This window comes from Schistocerca piceifrons, chromosome 3 (assembly GCF_021461385.2).
Source record: "Schistocerca piceifrons isolate TAMUIC-IGC-003096 chromosome 3, iqSchPice1.1, whole genome shotgun sequence".
Taxonomy (NCBI): Eukaryota; Metazoa; Arthropoda; class Insecta; order Orthoptera; family Acrididae; genus Schistocerca; species Schistocerca piceifrons.
This window is the reverse complement of record NC_060140.1, coordinates 733,422,470-733,449,062: the sequence shown is the minus strand read 5'-3', so window position 1 is coordinate 733,449,062 and position 26,593 is coordinate 733,422,470. Positions and strand designations below refer to the sequence as shown.

The following is a 26,593-nucleotide window of genomic DNA, read 5'->3' as shown; positions in this document are numbered from 1 at the left end:
TCATTGATTCTTTAGTTTACTGGGTCGAGTGAGCCACGTGATCAGCCATCGAGTCAGCTTGTAGAGGAGAAACGCCGCGACGGCCGCCACAGCCAGTATGAAGGCAATAACGTCGAGCAGCAGCAGCTGCCACCAGTGCAGGTCGAGGGCTGTGCTGCGCAGGTGAGGCGCCCCCTGGTGGCGGATCACGTACTCCACCCACCACACCGCCCTCTCCAGGGACGTGCTCTGGTGCTCCCGATAGATGGTAGAGAAGTGCTTCATGTTCTCCTGGTAGCTGCAACAGGGAAAGGGAGTTGCATTTGGAGGAATTATCGTAGCAGTGCTTCTAACAAGCATAACCCAATAAGACTGAGCTGTATAAAATATTTAATCTGATACAATCACTGAATGTTTAAAACGATTCCTATTTTTTTTTTTTTTTTTTTTTTTTTTGCAAATAATGTCGACATATAGAATGATGACATCAACTCAAGCTTCGAATCGAATGATCACTGACATTTCAGATATGAAATGGATCAGAGAGAGTGGTAATGTAAAACATAAAAAAAATTGTTTTTTAGAGGTAGCTCAATGGATTCAATGTTAGGTGAGAAGTTTTTTGAATGTATTACTTTAAGGATATTGTGCGAAAAGTGACTAGTGCTACATTTATTTTAAAAATAGTCAGTGCTAGCCCTGACACTGAAGCATGAAAGCTTGTTTATTTGGCACACTTACACTATTACATTTTTCGGCAAATCCGTGCAGTCGCAAAGTATGTTCTTAGACCACAAAAAGACCAATCATAACGATATGCAGAGGCATTTCGTGACATTCAATCATAAGATTCAACTGTCCCCTTCATGTGCATACACCCCACATTTGGACGAATAACCATAGCAGTGGTTCTGCCAAGTGGATCCTTTTAAGTGAATGTTTGCTTTTTTTTGCAAGTAATGTCAGCCTACGTCAATAACATAATGATAACATCAACATGTGATGTGAAGCAAATTATCACTGATATTGGGGGTATATAATGGTTCATAGAGAGCAGAAACGCAAAATACCGACAAAAAAATGGGTTTTTGAGACGTTGCTCCATAGAGTCATAGTAGGATGAACTTCCTAGAAGGTATTGCTTTCAGAATATTATAAAAAACTGACTAGTGCTACATTTACTTTATAGTCAACGCTACCTCTGACACTGAAACGTGAAAGCTTCTTTATTTGGCACACTTACACTACATTACATTTTTCGGTAAATCCGTGCAGTTACAACAAAAATTCTGAGACCAGAAAAGTCCGATCAGAACGATCTTCAGAGGCATCTCACGACGTTCATGAAGGCCATTGCTATCCCTCGAGCGGGCACTACTACTACTACTACTACTACTACTACGTGATCAGGCCCAGTGGACTGCACGCATCTACAAGTTTCCTCCTCCACTGTATTCTGCCCATTGTTGCTATCCGCCATTCGTTCACATCTATTGACACTTGGTTTAAATCTTCAAGGAGTCCATCCCTCCAGCGCTTCTTGGGTCTCCCTGGCGGTCTCTTTCCTGTAGGTGTGAAATCCAGGAGCTTCCGAGGCCATCTGTGATCCTCCATCTGGCACGCTGTTGTAAAAGCTACAATTACTGCCGTTTTTATGCGTAACAGATTACTTAACCTTGCTCCATTGCGCCTCCGCTTGCATATATTCCACTGGTGATGTTTCCTCGACGCTGTTAATGCGGCTTCAGTTCCCTTGGTTAGCTTTCTCAATTTGTTTTCTGAATTGTCAGCAACGAGGTGTCAAATGTAAAAACACAATTCCTGCCTGCTGGTGTGACATTTGCAAGCTTTGTTCCAACAGTCAGTATGTAGAGGTACGTGTAATAAAACGTTAACTACACTCATTCGTTTTTATTTTGTATGGGTTCACAGTAAAAGTTAATTTGGTTATACCGACACCTGAATTTATTTATTCATTTGATTTCTTTTGATGTTTTATTTCAGTTCAAAGGGTGTATCAGACGAGAAAGATCTCACACTATACAAAGAAAGTGGTAATGACGTCAGTCCATACTTTTCAGACCTGGAGGAAAGCGAAATGGATTTGAATGGTGAAAACATTGTTTGTGGGGACAAAGATTATTAATCTGAACTTGAAGGTGAGGATGGTGATGATCTCGAAGAGACAGCAGGTGTGCGGGAGTACTTTATTGGAACACACTTGCTGAGTGTGTTAAATTTAAAAAAAAAAAAAAAAAAAAAAAAAAAAAAAAAAAAAAAAAAAAAAAAAAAAAAAAAACATTGTGCAAATTCTATCATCTCCAAAGAGAAATGTGATAGATATAACTGATGAAGTTAGTGTTTTTCTGAAAATAACTGACGTAGACGTTATTGATGAAATCGTGAACAATACAAACACGTATAAAAATAGAGCGACAATAACATCAAATCTCGCTTAAAAGAGATAATAAAGTGACATAAAGACACGAAATAATGCCTGTGTTTGGGATTAGTTTTTTTTTTATTTGGACAATAAAAGGCCATTATCCTAATTTACAGGAACTCTGAGCGGCAGATGGAACAGAAATTCAACAGCTGACGAGTTTCTGTTTCTTCCACGTCTTGCGTGGTTTGATGACATGGAAACGAGGAACGACGGGAGAAAAACTAGTAAGCTGGTTGCAGTTTGTACAGTATCGGACGCCTTTGTAGCTGACTATCAAAGTACTTACAGCCTGAGTGAATTCACCAGAATAGAAGAAATGCTTCATCCTTTCAGAGGCCGCTGTGGACGGATTCTGCACGTACCCAGCAAACCAGTTAAATATGGGATAACAATGTTGGCAATATTTGATGCAAAAACATTTCATTGCAGTAATCTGGAGATTTGCTGCGTGATGCAACTAGAAAGGTAATATCGGGTGTATAACATTCGTGAGTATATAGTGAAGAGACTTCTAACATCTATAGAAAACTCTTTCAGAAACCTCATAACTGACGACTGGTACGCAAGCTGCCTCCTTTCCGAATATTTGCTGTAGAAGAAAATCACTTGCTTTTGTACTATGAGGAAGAACAAACATGAAATTCCTCCGGAAATTCTCCCAAACAAAAAAGAGAAATTGGAAGTGCGATGTTCATATTTATGCAGGATAAGACCTTAGTATCATTCGTTCCTTGTAAACATCGTGCTGTCTTACTTTTGTCTACAATGCATGACACGGCGACAGTTGATGAAGAAGCACAGAAACCTGAAATCACAGCTGACTACAATGTGTCAAAAGGTGGAGCTGACGTAGATAAAATGTGTGCCTTCTACTCATTTTCAACAATTACATTGGCTATTTTTTTGATTGTTTCCTTTTTTGAACATTACTGGAATAAATTCACGAATATTATTTTCCTTCGCAAAGCGAGAAACAACTTCATGGAGATTTATTTATGTCAAGAAGCTAGCAACAGGTCTTACGAGAGAACACCTAGTGTCTAGAGCTGAGATGGGATCATTGCCAGCCGATCTCACTGAACGTTTCAATCATTTTCTGATGCATCGTTTTCGGAAGTTTAGCAACCTGAACCTCCAGCAATAAAGTGCGGGAGGTGTATCTTTTGTGGATGTCAAAAGAATTGATCTACATCAGTTAAAATGATAGATGTAATAACTTTGTTTCTAAACAACGTACTAAGAAACAAGCTGTCTGTGATATGTGTTATGGAAGTGAACATACGTCAGAATAACTGGCTGAATTGTTATTAGAAGAACTAAAAGAGCAAATCTTTTCTTATAAATGGTGAAGATAGTGATTGTGAACTGCTTTTTTTAGCAAATATTATAGTTTGTTCAGCACATGTTTGTTTTTATTGACAGATGCCCATGTTGTAAATTTAGCAACACGCGCCTGCTTGTGTGAAAAGAGTAGACGCACTTGCCATAAGGTTAATGTATTATACAATCCAACTGTGCTCTTCATATACATATCATCCTCAAGTAATTTGTGATAAATAATCATGGACTCAATCAGAAGGAACTGCCACGCTAACTCAGTAAAAACTGGACGGTAATAGAGATTGGCATTTGCGTAGCACTTATTTAACCAATGCACAGAATGATGTGCACTATTTTGCGGAATCTACATTAAAGTATTTCCACGGGAACTCAAGATATTCAGTGCCAAACCCATATTTTCAACAGTCCGCTTATTCTGTGCAGGTATGCCTTGCAACAGTTTCGAGCTTTGCTTTGTCACCAGTTTTTCATTGTGTGTCCTATTGTGCATATTTATTCTTGGTTTCTTACATTCATCTTCTTTGATTTCTGAATCATAGTTTCAGCTTCTTCTGTACTACATGCTAGGGGCTTCATGATGAAGTAGCTTTGTCACGATATCCTATGGAACCTGATGAAATACATTGAACTGAATAATATAAACATACTAATTAAATGTACTGAATTTCGAAAATTGGACCTCTATTCAATAGATGGAGTTAATCGGACATACATTTACTCATACCTTTTTGAGTAATATGTGGCACTGTCCGACAGCTGAAGACCAAACGGTATTCAGGTTCTTGCACTTGATAGATATTCAGTAATACATATACAAAATGTTTTCTTTGATTCTTATGCTGCCTTTCGAGTCGTATTTGCATTAAAAACTTACATACACTTTCTAAAAAATAAAATAAGGGAAGATTGTAAGTTAATAGCTTACAGGAATAAAGAATTTAAAAATAATGACACTGACTAAAGTTGTGGGTTTTATGTAATACTTACATAATAGTTTAGTTATTAACTATCATCCTCTTCTAAAAAGCATTCCTGAACAATATATGTGATACATTTAAACACAGTGTATATGAAAATTTACAATTGTAGGCCTACTTGTCAATGGAAGTACTCCACGTGTCGTCTTCACATGTGGATGCAATACCAGATTTCATCTCTGCAGTGAGTTACACTTTTAAAGTTCACACGTCATTTCGTAAATCTCAACAAGAGTGTAATATTTGCTGTTCCAATTCTGCCACCTTGATAGCGGGCGTGATGACAGATACAGGGATTAGTGACCACAAGGTTGTTGTGGCTCGAGTGAATATAGTAAAATCCAAACCGACCAAAATTTGAACTCATAATACTTCTATTTAAAAGAGTCAGATACAAATTCGAGTGACACCTTCCTCTCTTGAAATATAATACCAAAAACTTCTTTTCGTATGTAAAATACACCAGCGTAAAGACGCAGTCAGTACCTTCTGTAATGGTAATGGTGACAGTAAACGTTTTCTGAGTGCCGTATCGCATTATAATGTAAAAAAAAAAAAAAGTACTGGAGCAACCAACTTTCAGCCATCGTTACAGTGGCATCCTTCTAGGTCTACTAATGCGCTTTACTTTTGTGTTGTCGCTTATATTTTTGTCAACCAACATTTCGACAATGGCTAGACAGGGCTTTAGCTCTACGGTGAAGCCAACATGAATAATTTAGAAGCAAACATCCTCGTTGTAGTAAAATTGCTTAAAACACTGAATAAAGGCCAGCCCTCATGTCCAGACTGTATACCAGTCAGGTTCCTTTCAGAATATTCTGATAAAATAGCTCCATATTTAGTAACCATGTGCATCTGCTCTCTCATAAAAAGATCCGTACACAAATACTAAAAAAAAGCACAAGTCAGACCAATGCCCAAGAAGGAATATAGGAATTATCCGCTGAATTACAGGCCCTCATTACTAATGTCGAGTTGTAGTAGGGTTTTGGAACATATGCCGTGCTCGAATATCATGAATTATAGCGAAAGAAACGATTTATTGACAAATAGGCAACACGGATTTCGAATATATCGATCTTCTGAAACACAACTACCTCTTTATGCTCACGAATGAATGATTCTTATCGACAGAATACGTCAATCTGACTCCGTATTTTTAGATTTCTAGAAGGCTTTTGACATCGTTCCTCACAAGCGATTTCTTATTAAATTCCGTCTCTATGGGGCATCGCCTCAGTTGTTGGACTGGACTCGGGGTTTCCCGTCAGAAGGATCACAGTTGGTACTAACTGACGGAAAGTCAGCGAGTGAAACAGAAGTAATATCTGGCTTTCTCCAAGAAAATATTATAATCTCTCTGCTGTTCCTGATCCACATAAGCGATTTGGGAGAATTTGTGCGGCCCTTTTAGATTGTTTGCAAATGATGTCATTTACCGTGTTATAAAGTAATCAAATGATCAAAAGGAATCGCAAAATGATTTAGACAAGATAGCTGTACGGTGCAAAAAGTGGCAGTTGAGTGCAAACAGTGAAAATTGAAACCCCATCCACATGAGTACTAAAAGGAATCCGCTAAATTTCTGTTACACGATGTATCACACAGATCTAAAAGTAGTAAACTCACCTAAATAATTAGGAATTACAATCACGAATAACTTAAACCGGAACGATTACATAGATATTGCTGTGGATAAAGTAAACCAAAGACTGGGATTTATTGGTAGAACACTTAGAAAGTGCAACAGGTCTACTAAAGAGACTGCTTACACTACGTTTGTCCGCCCTCTTCTGGAGTATTGCTGTGTGGTGTGGAATTCGCATCAGATAGGATTGACGGATGACATCGAAAAAGTTCAATAAGAGCAGTTCGTTTTGTGTTGTCCGGAAATAGGGTAGTGAGTGCCACGGATATGATACACGAATTGTGGCGGCGGTCATTAAAACAAAGGTTTTTTTTTTTTCGCAGCGGCATGACCTTCTCACGAAATTTAAATCACCGACCTTCTTCTCAGAGTCTGAAACTTTTTTTGTGTCACCCACTTACACAGGGAATGCTCATCATAATAAAATAAGAGAAATCAAAGCTCGCACGGAAAGAATTAACTGTTCTTTTTTCCTGCGATCTTTTAGAGAGTGGAACGGTACAGAAGTGACTTGAAGGTGGTCCGATGTACTCTCAGACACCCATTAAATTGTGAATTGCAAAGTAATCATGTCGATGTATATGTAGATATTCAGAAGATCTTTACAATTGAAGAGCGGTCACTTTAACGTAAATTTGCAAGAAGTTGTGACCATAAGTAATGGGCTGTGAGTTCCAAACTTTCGAATAGACAGAACGTACGTGAGGGTCTTTCCACTGTGCTCTTTTACGGCAGTATTCCGGTCGGCAGTCGGTGATGAGTGAGTCGGCAGCGATTTCTAGCTTTCAGTAGATACAGAACTTATTCTTTGGGTGACATATCAGTCGCAAGTTTCAAATCTTTACAATTTTGGATACCTCATTGTGTCGCCTATATGTATTTATTTGCTCCCAAAAATGTACCATTTATCTTCTTTTAATCAGTCACTCATTTATTTTAGTACTCTGTTTTAAACTTCATACGTGAAATCGGTTCTTGTATGATAAAACATGCTTTAAACAGTTTGTTATTAGGACACATGAATAGCGGTGTGCGACACATCCCTAACATTGTAGAATCACACTTTAAGATCATTTACCATACCAAATCCCAATCAAACTCTACAATCAATCTGAGAGAGTCTAAGAGCAACTTGATAATATTCTCACTAGGGACTGGCCAGCAGGGCTCCTTTATGCTTCCATGTAAACGCTGTTAAGGAGAAGTTAATTTCAGATGAATAGTAACACAACGGAAAATCAGCGTCTCGTTGTTGGATTTTGTTACATACTCGTTCCTCGGATGCCACAACGGGGGGATCTGTGAAACAAATTTAACCAAAGGTAAATGTTTGAAAGTAAATGGTGATCCTATTATTAAAGCGAATCGAGAGTGATGGCCCGGTGGTTAGCACTCTCAATCGGTAGGACGACGGTTCATCTCAGTCTGCTCATCCAGATTTTGAGTCCAGGCGAATGCTGATATGGTTCCTTTGAGAGTCACAGTGAATTTTCTTTAGCATTCTTCCCCAAACAGAGCCTGGACTCTGTCTTAATGAACTGTTTTCGTTGGTACATTAAACTGTTATCATCCTTTTCCCTTTTTTTAACAATGTGACAAAGACTTCCCATACTTTCTGGTAATAATCAGGAAATATAAATTTGTATCTAAATAAGAATCCGACAGAAATTTTCTTTCACTAGATATTTCTAACAGTATTACAGGAAGTACAATGAATACAAATATATTAGAATCCAGTCACAAAGGAAGGGTGTCAATATTCCTTTAAAAAATACAGCGGTCTTCACTAATAAAGAACCTCTTGCATTCGGCACTTGTAGTCACATGGATTATACCAAATTAAAATCACTGTGCACCATGCAGCGCTAACAATATTTAAGATTTGAGACTAACTGCTCCTGTATTTTATTATAGCACCTACAATAGTCTGAAGAACCTTGCCATTACAAATATGAACCATTTTTCCGAGCATACAAGCGATTGGGTCACTGTGCTAGCATTGCCGACACCATGGAGCTGCAAGGGGATTAACATTCGTATGCTGCAAAATATTGGAGAACTAAAAACCAAATTTCCTCACCTCTTATCTTCCAGAACTGTCTGTACGGTTTCGAAAACGCTGTCTTTGGTGACGTCTTTTAAATCCAGCCTTCGTCCGACGCCTAAACCGACCATCTTTTCAACATTGTAAACCTGGTCTCCTAGGAAAGGAATCCCAATGACGGGCACAGAGAAATAAGCTGCCTCGTTCCAACTCTGTAGTCCTCCCGCACACTCACCCAGCACGTCCTGCTGCGGTAGCCACTTGGCGGTCATCACGTTGCTCGGTTGACTCGGCAGTCGATCAGCTTCCCATTTCCAGAGCACGCGCTGCGGGATTCCAGCGAAAGCGTCCAGGAAGGCGCGGACTGTCTCTGGAGGAATGGCGCTGCTCCTCACGTTGGAGCCCAGGCTGAAGTAAACCACGCCGTCCCTGGCGCCGCCTAGGAAGTCCCTCACATCCTGATATACAGATGCGCTTCACATGTGACTTTAATATTTAACATGAAAGTCATAAAGCTACACTATGTGGTGCAAAAGTCTCGAGAAACACACAGATCTACATTCCAAAAACGCCAACCATTTAATTAATACCGCATATGTCACTGTTACTACAATCTCTCTCTTCAGTAATCAGTTTCACACTGAAGGGAGATTAACTTCCATGTAATCAGCGTCTGTCCTAAGAAAGTTGCAGCTGCAGTAACAAAGTACCACGTGGCTACAATTAAAAGCCAGCTGCTCACAGATTTCGATTGCGAGCTGTACTTATCATATGGCTCTCAGCACTATGGGACTTAGCATCTCAGGTCATTAGTACCCTAGACTTAGGACTACTTAAACCTAAGTAACCTAAGGACATCACATACATCCATGGCCGAGGCCGGATTCGAACCTGCGACCGTAGCAGCAGCGCGGTTCCGGTCTGAAGCGCCTAGAACCGCTCGGCAACAGCGGCCTGCCCTGTAATTATCGCATGGAAGCGAAATTTTGTTTTAATGCTGAACCGATTACTCTGAAAAAAACTGTTTGTAACTTTGGCCACTATGGGAAAATCTGGGGCTGTAAAAAAAAAACCAGCTGCCATGGACACGTCCCTGGGGAGGAGGTCCCAGTGCCAGCTCCCTTTTTCAGCCAACAGATGCAAAATATGTTCACAATGTCTTTTCCTCAAGGGCATGTTTCTTATTACGACACGGCTGCTAATTCCTTCTTAATAACGTAACATATAAACTGCATAGCCCCTCGTTATGTTTTGGCTTATAGAATCTTGAAAGCAGGTATCTTTGAAAAAGATTTGAGTAACGACATGCTTCCCATACAATAACAAGATTTCCGATCCGACGTTTTGTTCATCTGTGTGTTAACAAACCTGTACACAATGCAAGAACCAATGCAACTTCAATCTAAGAAGCTTGAGAGGATTGAATGGGGCACCTTGTTCATGCCCTTTGCCTATATATAGTGCCACGTTGGACGTGTACTAGGCGCGGTGCGCTACCTACACTCCTGGAAATGGAAAAAAGAACACATTGACACCGGTGTGTCAGACCCACCATACTTGCTCCGGACACTGCGAGAGGGCTGTACAAGCAATGATCACACGCACGGCACAGCGGACACACCAGGAACCGCGGTGTTGGCCGTCGAATGGCGCTAGCTGCGCAGCATTTGTGCACCGCCGCCGTCAGTGTCAGCCAGTTTGCCGTGGCATACGGAGCTCCATCGCAGTCTGTAACACTGGTAGCATGCCGCGACAGCGTGGACGTGAACCGTATGTGCAGTTGACGGACTTTGAGCGAGGGCGTATAGTGGGCATGCGGGAGGCCGGGTGGACGTACCGCCGAATTGCTCAACACGTGGGGCGTGAGGTCTCCACAGTACATCGATGTTGTCGCCAGTGGTCGGCGGAAGGTGCACGTGCCCGTCGACCTGGGACCGGACCGCAGCGACGCACGGATGCACGCCAAGACCGTAGGATCCTACGCAGTGCTGTAGGGGACCGCACCGCCACTTCCCAGCAAATTAGGGACACTGTTGCTCCTGGGGTATCGGCGAGGACCATTCGTAACCGTCTTCATGAAGTTGGGCTACGGTCCCGCACACCGTTAGGCCGTCTTCCGCTCACGCCCCAACATCGTGCAGCCCGCCTCCAGTGGTGTCGCGACAGGCGTGAATGGAGGGACGAATGGAGACGTGTCGTCTTCAGCGATGAGAGTCGCTTCTGCCTTGGTGCCAGTGATGGTCGTATGCGTGTTTGGCGCCGTGCAGGTGAGCGCCACAATCAGGACTGCATACGACCGAGGCACACAGGGCCAACACCCGGCATCATGGTGTGGGGAGCGATCTCCTACACTGGCCGTACATCACTGGTGATCGTCGAGGGGACACTGAATAGTGCACGGTACATCCAAACCGTCATCGAACCCATCGTTCTACCATTCCTAGACCGGCAAGGGAACTTGCTGTTCCAACAGGACAATGCACGTCCGCATGTATCCCGTGCCACCCAACGTGCTCTAGAAGGTGGAAGTCAACTACCCTGGCCAGCAAGATCTCCGGATCTGTCCCCCATTGAGCATGTTCGGGACTGGATGAAGCGTCGTCTCACGCGGTCTGCACGTCCAGCACGAACGCTGGTCCAACTGAGGCGCCAGGTGGAAATGGCATGGCAAGCCGTTCCACAGGACTACATCCAGCATCTCTACGATCGTCTCCATGGGAGAATAGCAGCCTGCATTGCTGCGGAAGGTGGATATACACCGTACTAGTGGCGACATTGTGCATGCTCTGTTGCCTGTGTCTATGTGCCTGTGGTTCTGTCAGTGTGATCATGTGATGTATCTGACCCCAGGAATGTGTCAATAAAGTTTCCCCTTCCTGGGACAATGAATTCACGGTGTTCTTATTTCAATTTCCAGGAGTGTATGACGAAGAGTTCAGCGCTCACTGGGAATAGAGCCCCACACATATCGTTGTTGCCTGCACACAAAGAGAAGTCAGCTACCGAATTTTTCTCCACCAGCTGCTCAGAATAGCATCTTGAACTTACAGTCATCTCGCAAATAGTTCTGTGTCTCACTGGGAGTTAAAAGCGTCAGATATCGTTAGTGTTGACAACGAATGAAAATACATTAAAAATCAAAATTGTTATCCACCAGCAGATAGGTGTTCTCCTGATAGAGCTTGATAATACCTAATTAAATCTTTAGTGCCGGGCCAGGATTCGATCCCATTCACGCGTAATATGTGAAGGTGTTGAGGAATCTGCAGTTTTGAACAAACAACAAATTGTAGCCGAGCTGTATTGCCACGAAGGGATCAAACTCCGCGTTAAGGGCGGTCTGAGTTGCATTCCCAGTTTAGAACCAATTTTATCGACATACAGAAGCTCAAATAAAAGATGGAATAAGTGTCCTGTGACCATACATAGCGTTTGTCGTCACTTGAAATAAATAACTAGTATAAGAAAGGTTACTGGTGATAGAGTTTCTACATGTCGCCACTCCAGACTTTAGTGTGGTTCAACCTACCGTCTACGTGGTAAAGAAGGAATATCATCTTTAATGTGAATTTTCAGACCACGCAGGCATTATATCTCCTTCACTTGGTGTAGCCAGGAGAGAATGGAATCTGTCTCTCCCTATCTAAAATCATTGACGGAAGTGGGAATCGAACCCAGACCATAGGTATAACAACCTACCATCCGTCCAACAGACCACGAAATCCTCTTCTCTGCGAGTCATTTTTCTATCGTAACGCAGTTGCGCCACACTGGATGAGAATTCTGACACACAGGCTCCCTGTAGTAATTTGCAGCATGTTCAGTAAATTCATTTACTTGGTTGACCGAATCGCCATGAACTAGCTGCCTCGGCTACGCAGTGCATACATTCGACTATTTTGTAATCACAGAAATAAAATCACGTAACTGCCACCTACACACAACTGCCAACAGTGTAGGATGCAGAAGTTTGAATAGGAAGTGTTCCTTTCCACTTGAGCTATTCTATTGCGCTATCTGTTACTAGAAAACGTCGTTCAGTCCAAAAGAAAAGCTGTAACTGTTTGTCTCTCAGAAGTCAAGACCTGGCCATATGCATAATCTCACAGTGCTGTGGAATCCGAAAGTTCTGGAGGAATAGTTGCCGAGCTCTGGAGCTTAAGTAGCTACGTGTCAGCTTGTAGCATAGATAAGATGTCGCGAGTTCGAATACATTCAGTGCTACATTTTTTAAAACGCAATTCTGCTCTCTGCTGAAGGTATCAATCTAATGGAACTTTGAACATAATTCCCTTCACTTCTCAACCCAAAGTAGTCGCATGTGGAAAAAGGGCTAACTACTGTGACATTTTGTTGTATTCAGGTTTAATAGACAGCAGGCAGCAGATGCATCTCGAAGATGTGCAGGGAGAGCGCATCGTGCCATAGTATGTCAGAAAAGTATTTTCTACATTAGCCGTCGTGTGGTAGTGATATTTCATTCTTCTTCAAACTTTGTTTGACAGTTTTAACTCAGAACAAGTTTTCTACATGCATGTAATCAATAAACTGCATGTGCTTTGTCAGACTGTCATAGGTAACATCAGAGAATTCGCATATATCGTTGATGATTAATTTCTCTCTCATGTTTACTATTGTTTTAACAACACTAAAGGAAACCTTACGAAAATTGTGCACTGTATTATAAGAAATGAAATAAAACTAACCATGATAACCTTACGACGGAAGTATCTGTACACAAGCATGCCTCTATCGACACGAATTAGTAAAATACTACTCACTTAGATTTTGATTGGGTCTGTGTTTAATTGGTATGCTGTGTCATACTCAAGAGGTATGCAAATGTGGCAATTCATAAATATAGTTACGTATCCCTAGAAACCCAAAATTCGCTTGGCAGCAGCGGAAAGAGGCCTTACCTGTTGTGCAGCATTGTAAGTTTTTCAACATTGCACTATGAGCTGAAAGCATTTTCTTGAGATTTCCTTATTGATGTTTGATCTGACTGCTTGTAGCTCTTTCACAGAAGGGATAAAAACGTTACACTCAGTGAGACTGGAACTGCGAACCGTAACAGACGCTTTTTCACAGGTCAGCACGTTACCACAGAGCTGGCGAGGAGGTGTGTGGAGTTTCCTATTACGAGGGCAATAGGAACTCGAATTCGTAAACCGCTATTTGAAGGTCGAGATTAGTTGCGGTTTCCACCTGCAACGAGTTTCCTGGGCTGAAAACCGTAAATTTTCAATCTTTTGTTACCCTTCAAGCGATAATAAATCAGATTATTCAATGGAAATGACGGGTAAAATCAAGTGAACTTTGAGGCTTAATTCCGTGCGCACCAGGAAGTAACTCGTCGATCACAGAGTTGCCAAACATACGTTGCCTTGTTGCCAAATCTCAGTTACAGTACCAGCAGGAAGAAGACGAACCGATGTGATCCTACAGCGGTCTGGGAAGTGATCATAGCTGGTGTCTCCAAGTCGCGGCTGCTACGGCCTGGAATACGTAATGCGTCTGATTCGCTTTCTGTAACTAGGTTTAGGGACTGGAGCGAAGTTACTAATAATACTCAGAACTGACTGCAAACTGAGCATCATAAATCAGTAACTCTCATTGTTGTTTTTATATTTCTTTCGTAAGTGTACTCAATACTAAGAAAGTCATTCACAGGCGTTTTCGTGCCTCGCCGATAGTCGAGCACAACATACAAATAAAAAAAAAAAGAATGTGTGTGTGTGTGTGTGTGTGTGTGTGTGTGTGTGTGTGTGTGTGTGTATGTGTGTGTGTGTGTGTTTGTGAGAGGGAGAGAGAGAGAGAGAGAGAGAGAGAGAGATAAATAAAAAGCAATGAGAGAGAGTGTAAAAAATTGTTGTAAAGAAATTGAATCATGGTATTTAAAGAAATCTTTCATTAAAATGACACGTTCCACATCATTACGAAATGTCGTATTCATGATCTATGGAACAAGAGTTAATCTAATCTAATCTAATCACATCATATTGATGATTAGCCATGAAGAGTCATGAATTACCGAAATTTTGGCCCATACCAGTAACCAAATCTAAACTTGAAAATAAAAGACGACAATTTTTGTAATAAACCGTGACTCCTATCAAGACCCTTTCGTCCCTGTTATCTAACCACGAAAGATGTTTGATATACCTCCATTCTGAAGCAACAAAGTGTGCATGCATTTAAAGATGAAGTGCATGATGTGAAGTTCTGTGACGGAGATACGAACCCAACACGTAATCCGATTGTTAACTAAGAAAAATCAAATGTTACGTATCGGTTTTTCTTACGAGCCGCTAGGTGTCTGAATCTAAAATAAGGATACAAACTTTTGTGCCTAAGCGACAATCGAACTGCACACCTACCGTGCATCAAAACTATGACATGTTGTATATTGTGTAGCATAACAGCTACCAAAACAAGAGGACAATAACATAATGTAAGTCAAAAATAAAAATAGAACCCACTGATGATAGCACAAAAGTGCTGAAACATGTATGGGTGAAACAAAAGAAAAAAAGGTGTCTTTCATAAGGCGGAACTTCTCATCCCATATAAATTTTCAGTATCTTCTTTAGATTGATAACATTATTGGATACGAATGTCTCCGTTTGTTCGTGTCTGCAGTGCTACAGAAGGAGTGAACCGAAGAAGAACTCAGTGAATGCTAACGAATAACATCAGCAGACTTTCAATCTAAAATCTCCCAGAACGTTTATGAAAGGCTCCTGCACGTTTAAAGTCATTCAGACGTGTTTCAGGATTCACTCTGAGTAAGCTTTCCTTTGCCGGCAGGTGTGGCCGAGCGGTTCTAGGCGTTTCAGCCTGGAACCGCGAGACCGCTACGGTCGCGGGTTCGAATCCTGCTTCGGGCATAGACGTGTGTGATGTCTAAGTTATAAGGGACTGAAGACCACAGATGTTAAGTCCCATAGTGCTCAGAGCCATTTGAACCATTTTTTGAGGCCCACCACTTACGACGTAGACCGTTTTGTGGCTGGCATCGAGGGCGTGACGCATGCTGATATGAGGCATGGGCGCGAGGAGGGATTTGTCCAGTTTAGCGGCAGTGACGCTGGTAAAGGTGGCGCATCCCGTACGACCAGTCGCGTTAAAGGAATGTTGCTATCCCTGTGGCGATCCGGGCCACCTCGCTCGCGATTTTCACGGTGAGGAGGAAGTGCAGTCGAACAGCTAGTGCCGAAAGGGTTGCAAGCAATTTGTACTGCGTTCGGTCGAAGGTTTGCAATAATGTCAGAGCGGTGAAGGACATTCCGCTGCCCTTTCGTACGCGAATCTTAATCACAAGCCCATCTATGCATTATTAGACTCAGGGAGCAGTATTATTAAATTATGAATGGTACGTTTGAAAATTCCCTGACTTATAACCGCGCCACGCGAACTTATATCGCGGTTAATGTCCAGCCTCTCGATTTGACTTTGTTGTTGCGGGTTTTCTGTAGAAATGGCGTTTTCCCTGACCCTTTCAGGTATTGGTGGCGAAAGGTTTGCTCATTCACTTGTTGTTAGGATCTGTTTTTGTCAAAAGGACTACGTTAGTTTTGAATTATTCACGGCGGTTTTCCATTTCAAATTGTCCATCTGTAAAGTTTCGTTTGTGTCAGCACTACAAATTCTCGGGTGATTGTTCGACAACAACTAATTACGGTGGATCTGATGTGACTCATTTGTCCAGGGAAGAAGCTCAAGAGTGACTGAAGGTGTTACAGCGACGGATGGATTATGCGTGACCAACAAAACTGAATATCGTTTTTTGCCGTCGGTTGAGGTGCCAGGTAGGAAGTCCCCTTACATGTCGCCTCCTAAAATGAAAATAAAATATGCCGAATGAGGCCATTAGTCGTTACTCTACATCTCTCCCATTTTCTTGGGGGGGATGTAGACGAGTAATCGATTATCTGGTTTCTAATCATAAGGTGATTCCGGAGTACTTTGTTTACTAACAGCAAGAGAATTCTGAGAATAATTAAGAAGGAAGAAAGAAGCTGGGTCCTTTAATCTGAAAGGTACATTTGAATTTGTTGCTGAAGGGCCCATTATTCACAGTGTTTAGCGTAATGTAAGCAACTCTTATTTTCTGCCAAATAAGTTTTACTAGCCAGACTATTCTCCTAGTTAAAACGTTGGATTTCCTAGCGAGTACCAACCAACTACCTGCTGCTCTCTCATTTGAGACATGTTAGAGCGAGGTCCCTTACCGAGAGAGAGGAGCATGTACATCACAGTTATACTAGCGACTGGCGATCAAATTTCGTTTGGTAAACACGATTGTAATAATTGTGACCAATTTTGGAACTACGAGGGCCGTTCAGAAAGTAACCTCCGGTTGATTTAAAAAAGTACACCAAGTTAAATAAAAATATTTTAATATATACATCTTACAACTACATCTTTACACTATTTTTCTACATAGTCTCCATAGCGATTGAGGCACTTATCGTATCTCTTCACAAGCTTTGAAATTCCTTCTGCATAAAAATCACCCGCTTGTGCCTGGAGCCAGCCTGTGACTGCATCTTTGAGCTCTTCGTCGTCATCAAACCGCTGTGACCTGAGCCATTTCTTCAAATGCATGAAGAGGTGATAATCACTTGGCGCCAGGTCTGGGCTGTAAGGTGGATGGTTGATAACGTCCCCCTTGAAGGACTCAAGAAGCGCCGTTTTTCTGCGAGCAGAGTGAGGACGGGCGTTATCGTGCAAAAAAACGATACCGGAAGTCAGCATACCACGGCGTTTGTTCTGTATAGCCCGTCGTAACTTTTTTATTGTTTCACAGTACACGTCTTGATTAATGGTCGTACCACGTTCCATGAATTCAACCAACAACACCCCTTTGGCATCCCAAAACACCGTTGCCATCAGTTTTCTGGCAGAGAAATCTTGCGAGGCTTTTCTTGGTTTGGTAGGCGAATTTGAATGTGCCCACATCTTTGAGTGTTCTTTTGTCTCAGGGTTCACGTACTTAATCCAGGTTTCGTCAACGGTCACGATTCTGTTTAACAATGGTTCTCCTTCGTCCTCATAATGTGACAGAAAGTCTAATGCAGAGGCCATTCTTTGAGTTTTGTGGTGGTCGGTAAGAATTTTGGGCACCCATCGTGCACAGAAATTACGGTAACCCAATCTTGCTGTCACTATCTCGTACAAGAGAGTCTTAGAAATCTGTGGAAAACCAGTAGAACACTCCGACATTCAGAAACGTCGATTTTTACGAACTTTTGCATCAACTGTCAGAACGAGTTCGTCAGTCACCAATGATGGTCTACCACTCCTCTCTTCATCATGAACGTTTTCTCGTCCACTTTTAAATAAACGTACCCATTCACGGACAACTACTTCACTCATAACTCTTGGTCCGTACACGGCACAAAGCTCACGATGAATAGCTGCTGCAGAATATCCTTTGGCTGTAAAAAACCTTATAACAGCACGCACTTCACATTTGGCGGGGTTTTCTATTGCAGCACACATTTCAAACTGCCACAAAAACTAAACTAGCGCAGGTACGACGTTCACTCGACCACGGCTTGATGCCGACTGACCTGTTGAGTGCGTGAACGCACAGACGGCGTCGCTACTCCCCCCACAACCCGCACTGTGACCAATCGGAGGTTACTTTCTGAACCGCCCTCGTATTTCTCGTAACAGGAACATCCTGAGTGGGGCTTGCCGCTAAGGCCTATATGCACAGCAGGCTCGAAGGAAACTTCTCAACAAGAAATCTAGGTGAAATACTCATTAATCACTAAAAATGAGTTACTCTTTTACAATCCACTGAAACAATGACCAGATTCGCAAGAGAGGAGATACTACAAATCAAGAGATGGTAGGCAGCCTGTACAGTTGGTATGTTACAAGTCCACGTGAATGTAACTAGACAATCTTTCCACTAACGAGAACACTCAACTGAACCAGGAAATAGAGCGATAACAGTATGCCACAGCGCCGAAGACATCAGTTGCCGACGGCACCTCGCACAACTACGTCTTTTGAGGCCTCGAATGGAACAGACGCCGCGGAAACTCTGAACTTCGGAGCTCCGCCACCAGAACAGCAGGTGGCGACAAAGCATTCCTGCCAGGACATCAGGTGCCGTGCCTGTTGACGGTAGAGCATGTTGATGTTCCGCAAGTCTTACCTGCATCCACAGGGTGACGTGTCGAAAATAGGCCTGCATGGATCCTTCCGTGAGGTAGCTGTTTGGGGCGGCACACATTTACCTGACAAGTTGTATACATCACCAATACATCTCAGTTGAAATATGCTTCATTGGCCAGAAGGACACATAAATGTAGATACACTGAGTCAGAAAGTTAATGTGCTTCGAGTTGGTCCCATTGATACAGAATGGTGTAAGGCCCAAGCAGCTGACGAAGACTGCAAGCTGTTTGCAGTACAACGCAACCATAATTTCTTGTGGCAGTCATATGCAAGCAAACAAAGCTGAGAACTTGTATTGTGGTAACACTTAGATTGCAAATTGTTGTATCAGAGCAAGTGGGTAAAAACATGTCAGTAGGTCATGGGGATTGTAGTGTGCGTGATGCCTGCACACATACAGGATAGGATGTTAAAGGACTGGACGAGTGGGGGATTGAACATCATCCTTACATACTACAAGACGGAGCAACTTTTGTTAATAGATGAAGCCAACTTTAAAACGAACTCAGAAAAGAAGCAAATCAGTAATTTTCTTTAAAATTACAAGGACATCCAGTTACATTTCAAACTGAATAGTGAATATTTAAATACCAGGAAACAAATTTCGTGCTTAAGACTGATCAGTTAAACTTTAAACTGAACAGAGATTAGCTTTAAACCAACTGTAAAATATAAAATGGGAAAATTTCAGTACAATTAAAATCTTTAATCTCATATCGGCTTTCGAACAGCAGTATAAGCAGTCAATTTTCAACAGAGAGGAATGTACTTTAAATTCCCTGAGTTAAACACCAAAACACATTAATAACACATAACAATTTCTCATCAACAGGTACTAAAGCCTCAGATCAACTTCAGAGCCGAAGAGTGTGAATAAGTTTGGCTCTGGTGTTACTGGGGACCAGAGCACCTTCCAACAACAATAGTCTGGCTGAGACACCCAAATCAGCTGCTTCTAAAACACACAAAGCACACACGACCCAGGCCATGTATCAGAGACCAGACACACCTGACGTCTTGCTTGCACACTCCTTTCCTGCTCACCAGTTCAACTACAATGGAGTGACAGCATGTTTGCAGCCACCAGAGACTCAGTACCACATCTGCACCCTCTCTGGCCAAAGGTCAGACCACTTGTAAGCCGGACACAATGTATCGGCTCTCAGCACTGCTCAGTCTGCCCACCCCCCGCCCCCCCCCCCCACACCACCACCCATAAAAGTCTATATGGAACCACCAGCTTTCATCTGGCTCAGGTGCATCCATTGGTAGCGCACTGTCTCCTCATTTCTGATCCAAAGAGTGACAAGGATGATCATCTCGAGGACGCACCATGAGCCCACAAAACTTGATGTCAGCTTACATGGGGCTTCACTTCCGTTGTCTCGTTCCCCAAAGTTCTTCACAAAAAGCAAGTGGTTGACCTTGAAGTTCCCTGGACGTCGGCCATGGTTGCACTATGCCACTTTTCTTTTGTGGGCCCTTTCTATCTAAGCCTTAGTCCAACACCAGTTGCCCCTAATAGCTTCAGTGGGGCTCTCCTCAGGCGACAAGCTGGCATTGGATGAAAGGTTAGATAATGGGCAGTTCGGCAGATAGTGAAACTTGAGAGATGCTGCGGTGGGCTAATGATCTTCATGCCTTGATGAGTTAAATGCAAAATTGAACAATGGCAGGGAATCATCATGGTCTTCAGCATGATATATACTCAGTGCATCTGTAACATTCCTTTTAAATCTATCTGCAAAGAATGGCTGGTGATAGTAGAGTGGTGTTGTCGTGTTTAATCAAATCCTGGAACATTGTCACTTATGAGAATCTTCGATCCCAGAGCATTGTCACTTATGACAATGATGGGAAGCTCAAACACGGAAAATATTTTTATGAGGTGTTTAGTACCGGCACCCCCTGTCATAGCACCTGCAGTCACTTCTCCATTCGGTGCGAACCAGACAAATTGCGTGAAGGCATCTTTGGTCCTACATAATCGATAAACGCTTCATTGGATGCTCAGTCCATGAGGATTGGAGCAACCCCTGTACATCCTTCAGAATTGATTTTGGCAACCTTACACTCCCTGCACTGACCCATAACTATTCTCATATCCTTATACAATGATGGCCATGTCAAAAACTGCTTAATCTTGTGAATAGTTTTGTAAATGGCCACATTCTGTCCTACAACCAACTCAATCTTGGGATAGAGCCAGTACCAGCACCCTGGGGAGGCACTTCTAACTGCCCACCCTTCCTAGTGTGGGATCAGAAAATCACTTTTTTCAGCTCATATCCTGGGATATCTTCACGAGTTTCCAAACCACGCTTGATAATCCAGTTCCAGATCGTGCTGTTACTGCTCGCCTGGGTCAGCAAACAAATTTGGCACCTTGGTAAGTACTGAACTAACAACCTCCCCTCCACCTGAATCCACCAAGAGCCCTCACCCTCTTTCCCCAAACAGTCGACCACGTCCGCCACCAGGTTCCCCTGTCCTCTTGTATCCCTGACGGAGAATTTGGAACTGGAAAACGGCACTGTCCAATGGGCAATGCACCCAGTTTTATGAAGCTGTACCAACACCAAAGTGAGGACATGGCTTTACGTGTGAAGAATGAATTCACGATGCTCTAAATAGAACTTGAATTTCCCAGTGGCAAATAGAATAGCGAGAGCCTCAATTCGTACACTGAATATTTACTTTCAGTGGGCGTCAACGAACGGGATCCGCAGGTGACTGTCCTGTGCTCTCCGTCTCGCTCCTGCAACAATACTGCCACTGGCCCTGAATTGGAAGCATTGGTTTGAAAGATGAAAGGATTGTCTAAATCTAGGCCCGTCAACACCAGAGCATTACTTAATGCAGTCTTCAAGTCATCGAAGGCACTCTGCTGGCTCTCTGTCAGTCTCAACGGTTCCCCTTCCCGTCGTAACAAATTTAAAAGCCTCGTCGGTTTTGGGAATTTGTGCATGAATTTTAGAAAAAAATTAACCATTCCCTTGAACCCCGTTATTCCCTTTTTAGTTATAGGAGACTAAAAGTGGTATATAGCCCGAGTTCGTGAGTGTTCAAGTCATTCTGTTGGCCGAGAGCAGATGCCGTAGGAAAGATATCTCCTGATGCGCCACACAACTGGACCTGACGATGATGTTCGTGATATTTGGAAATGATGTACTGTAAACCACTAAGTCATCCATATAATTTTATGCACATCTGAATTTAATGACGCCCAACACCGAATCCAAGAGCTTAAGTAAAACAGCCGCACTCGTCGACAACTTGATAGGCAACCGCTTAATCTCCAAGTTCCAATCCGTGGTAAATGAAGTGGTCACATTGGCTTCCTCTGGTTCAAATAGCTCTGAGCACTATGGGACTTAACATCTGTGGTCATCAGTCCCCTAGAACTTAGAACTACTTAAACCTAACTAACCTAAGGACATCACACACATCCATGCCCGAGACAGGATTCGAACCTGCGACCGTAGCAGTCGCGCGGCACCGGACTGAGCGCCTAGAACCGCGAGACCACCGCGGTCGGCCCTCTGTTAGGAGAATTTGGTAATATGCTTGGTTCAAATCGGGCACCGTGAAATGCCGAGCGCTGACGAACCAAGTGAGTCAGTGATATAAATTTCGAAGAAATAGGTGGACTGATAAGGTAATGAATGAGGAGGTTCTTTGCAGATTAGGAGAGGAAAGGAATATGTGGAAAACACTGATAGGGAGAAGGGACAGTATCATAGGACATCTGTTAAGACACGATGGAATGACTTCCATGGTACTAGAGGGAGCTGTAGAGAGCGCTGACGAACCAAGTGAGTCAGTGATATAAATTTGGAAGAAATAGGTGGACTGATAAGGTAATGAATGAGGAGGTTCTTTGCAGATTAGGAGCGGAAAGGAATATGTGGAAAACACTGATAGGGAGAAGAAACAGTATCATAGGACATCTGTTAAGACACGGGGGAATGACTTCCATGGTACTAGAGGGAGCTGTAGAGGGCAAAAACTGTCGAGGATGACAGAGCTTGAAATACATCCAGTATATAATTGATGACATAGTTGCAAGAGCTGCTGTGAGATGAAGAGGTTAGCACAGGAGGGGAATTCGTGGCGGGCCGCATCAAACCGCTCAGAAGACTTATGAAAAAAAAAAAAAAAAAAACAAGTGGCACATTGATTTTCACCTGCCACATAACTTTGCACTGTAAATCGTGTATCACTGCGCAGATGAAGAAATATCGCCCACTGTTTGGTGATGCGCTGAGCACCTCTACTATTAAACATTCTCGGACAAAGGGTCACACTGTCCATTTATCCAAGAAAGCGAAGGCGTATGAATGTTGATACTGTATTTGCAGTACTTGCAAAATCATTCAACATAGTTATTACTGTATGAACATGCGTGCTATGTCCACTATCTTGAATGTGCACATTGTTTACAGCACATTACTATAGTAAAAACTGGTTTTGGTGATCAAAGATAATTGTTACCAAATGAAATTATATTTTTTGCTATATACACTACTCTTTGAAGAAAGTGAAACACCAAGACCGAGAAATGTGATCACAATGAAATTTATTCCACCATTAGGGACATGACAAAAAAAATTAATAAGATTTACGGACCTGCTCATGCACTGTGACTCTGGAAATTCAATATGGAATATCACCACCAAATGCTGGCAGCAGAGCCGCTAGACGTCGTGGTATGAAATCAATAAGCATCTGAATATGGACTGTTGGATACTCTACCACGCGGATTGTAGGTGTGTTCACAAAGCATCGACTCTGATTGGAGGAGGACCTGAACAAACACCGACCGTCCATCTCCAAGACATGTTCGATAGTCTACATATCACGTGAATGGGAAGTGGTATCCGTCATTCTTCGAAAAAGTCTTGCACATTCCTCGCCAAATGTGGTTGGGCGTTGTCCTGCTGAAATATGGGATGTGGTATGGTCAGCAGGAGCTGCATGGTCTCAGCTGTAAAACATCCCTGATGTAGCAGTAGCTGTTCAGATTGCCCTCAAGACATAGGAGAGAAGGTCGCATGTTATAAGCACTTGGCATTTGTCCTCTATGCCGCACACAATACCGATGGCGTTCACTACAGCGGCGCCGAACGCTTAGGCAAGCAGCACTGTAGGATAGGATGAAGTGGATCACGTCGAAAAACCACAACATTTTGCCACTCGCCACGCTAGTGTCGTTCGTTTGTCCATTGCAGTCTGCGCTTCTGACGGGTTACTCTCATTGAAAGCCGACAGAATGGCGTGCATGCCACCAGTCCATCCCTCAAAAGACAGCGTCCAACAGTCGACACGCGCATGTCCGCCCCGTAGAAATGCTACGTCATGCCAGATCTGAGGATGAATTTCTTCTGTCAGTTATGTCCAAGAGGACAATATGGCGTTCACCTAGATCTGTGGCCACTTTGAGGCGTCCAACATCCTGTCGGCACTGTGTACTGCCCTCTTCTCCCCATGTTTCCACAAACACCTCACTACTGAAGGATCATGCCGCGATGTCATGGAACGACAGACCCGCCTCCCAGAGATGAATCATTCTACACTGATCGAATGCACTCACATGCTGGTACTCCCTGATATTCCACCCTGTGATGTTGCCTGAAGATCGTTTGTTTATTCTCAGTTACAGTAATCATCAACAGCACCTACACTCCTGGAAATGGAAAAAAGAACACATTGACACCGGTGTGTCAGACCCACCATACTTGCTCCGGACACTGCGAGAGGGCTGTACAAGCAATGATCACACGCACGGCACAGCGGACACACCAGGAACCGCGGTGTTGGCCGTCGAATGGCGCTAGCTGCGCAGCATTTGTGCACCGCCGCCGTCAGTGTCAGCCAGTTTGCCGTGGCATACGGAGCTCCATCGCAGTCTTTAACACTGGTAGCATGCCGCGACAGCGTGGACGTGAACCGTATGTGCAGTTGACGGACTTTGAGCGAGGGCGTATAGTGGGCATGCGGGAGGCCGGGTGGACGTACCGCCGAATTGCTCAACACGTGGGGCGTGAGGTCTCCACAGTACATCGATGTTGTCGCTAGTGGTCGGCGGAAGGTGCACGTGCCCGTCGACCTGGGACCGGACCGCAGCGACGCACGGATGCACGCCAAGACCGTAGGATCCTACACAGTGCCGTAGGGGACCGCACCGCCACTTCCCAGCAAATTAGGGACACTGTTGCTCCTGGGGTATCGGCGAGGACCATTCGCAACCGTCTCCATGAAGCTGGGCTACGGTCCCGCACACCGTTAGGCCGTCTTCCGCTCACGCCCCAACATCGTGCAGCCCGCCTCCAGTGGTGTCGCGACAGGCGTGAATAGAGGGACGAATGGAGACGTGTCGTCTTCAGCGATGAGAGTCGCTTCTGCCTTGGTGCCAATGATGGTCGTATGCGTGTTTGGCGCTGTGCAGGTGAGCGCCACAATCAGGACTGCATACGACCGAGGCACACAGGGCCAACACCCGGCATCATGGTGTGGGGAGCGATCTCCTACACTGGCCGTACACCACTGGAGATCGTCGAGGGGACACTAAATAGTGCACGGTACATCCAAACCGTCATCGAACCCATCGTTCTACCATTCCTAGACCGGCAAGGGAACTTGCTGTTTCAACAGGACAATGCACGTCCGCATGTATCCCGTGCCACCCAACGTGCTCTAGAAGGTGTAAGTCAACTACCCTGGCCAGCAAGATCTCCGGATCTGTCCCCCATTGAGCATGTTTGGGACTGGATGAAGCGTCGTCTCACGCGGTCTGCACGTCCAGCACGAACGCTGGTCCAACTGAGGCGCCAGGTGGAAATGGCATGGCAAGCCGTTCCACAGGACTACATCCAGCATCTCTACGATCGTCTCCATGGGAGAATAGCAGCCTGCATTGCTGCGAAAGGTGGATATACACTGTACTAGTGCCGACATTGTGCATGCTCTGTTGCCTGTGTCTATGTGCCTGTGGTTCTGTCAGTGTGATCATGTGATGTATCTGACCCCAGGAATGTGTCAATAAAGTTTCCCCTTCCTGGGACAATGAATTCACGGTGTTCTTATTTCAATTTCCAGGAGTGTATATAATTGATGTAATACAATGCTAATGAGTAGCTACCATTCACTCATCATCCACATCTCATGTCGCACAGCATTAATCATCGTGAAAAAAAATCTTAATCTGTTTCAGAATGCCTTACAATAATCAAATTAGTTATTGTTCTCTCACAGGATATTTGATGCTTTTCCCCAACCACAAGCTTTTTTTAATATTCATAAAAATGAAGGCGTAGAGTGCTAGCTGGCTTACCTGAATGGGATGGGTGGTGATGAACGTGACCTGGTGGCCGCGCCTGGCCAGTTCCAGCAGTACAGTCCTCAATGGCAACTGGTGGCTGATGGATGGGGTCGGCACCACTGCCAGGATCCTGGCCCCCAGACACCTGTCACCCAGCGTCAGCAGGCAGGCGGCTGCCAGAAACACTGCTGTCCTCATGGTCGGAACCTCCTAGTGGTGGTGGAGAGCACGTCACCAGTGACGAAGAAGTAATAAGCTCATGTGACAAAATATAAGTAGCTTACGTAAAAAGGCACACAGGTTACTTGGAGCGCTATAGATGGTATAGAACCAGTAGTAGTGCTCATGTGACCCTGTCGAATGACATTAATCATGGTATGTATCTTTGTACAGAATCAATGTAACAAGATTTGTCACTGTTGTAAGAGGTTCCCTAACAGAGAAAATCATCCACTTACATGGGTCATAAGGAGGTAAAGGACTGATTGTCGAGCACCGAGTGTGCAGAGTCAGTAAGATTGTGGTTGCTAAATGAGCAGTGGGTCATTGTGATGGAATGCAGATGGGGGCAGATTAGAAATAATATTGGTTAACGTCGTAGCCATCGCCGTGGATTGACCCTTAGTAAATTGTTAAT

The 26,593-nt window shown here is 43.6% G+C and overlaps 1 protein-coding gene across 1 annotated transcript; it reads right to left on the bottom strand.

The window, feature by feature from the left end:
* Window positions 1-26,154, bottom strand: LOC124789013 (UDP-glycosyltransferase UGT5-like). The gene is made up of 3 exons (XM_047256300.1): window positions 25,969-26,154; window positions 8,475-8,896; window positions 1-277 (listed from the first exon to the last, which is right to left on the bottom strand). The coding sequence occupies exons 1-3, from the start codon at window positions 26,152-26,154 to the stop codon at window positions 1-3; spliced, it is 885 nt and encodes a 294-aa protein (XP_047112256.1).
* Between the last annotated feature and the right edge of the window lie 439 nt (window positions 26,155-26,593).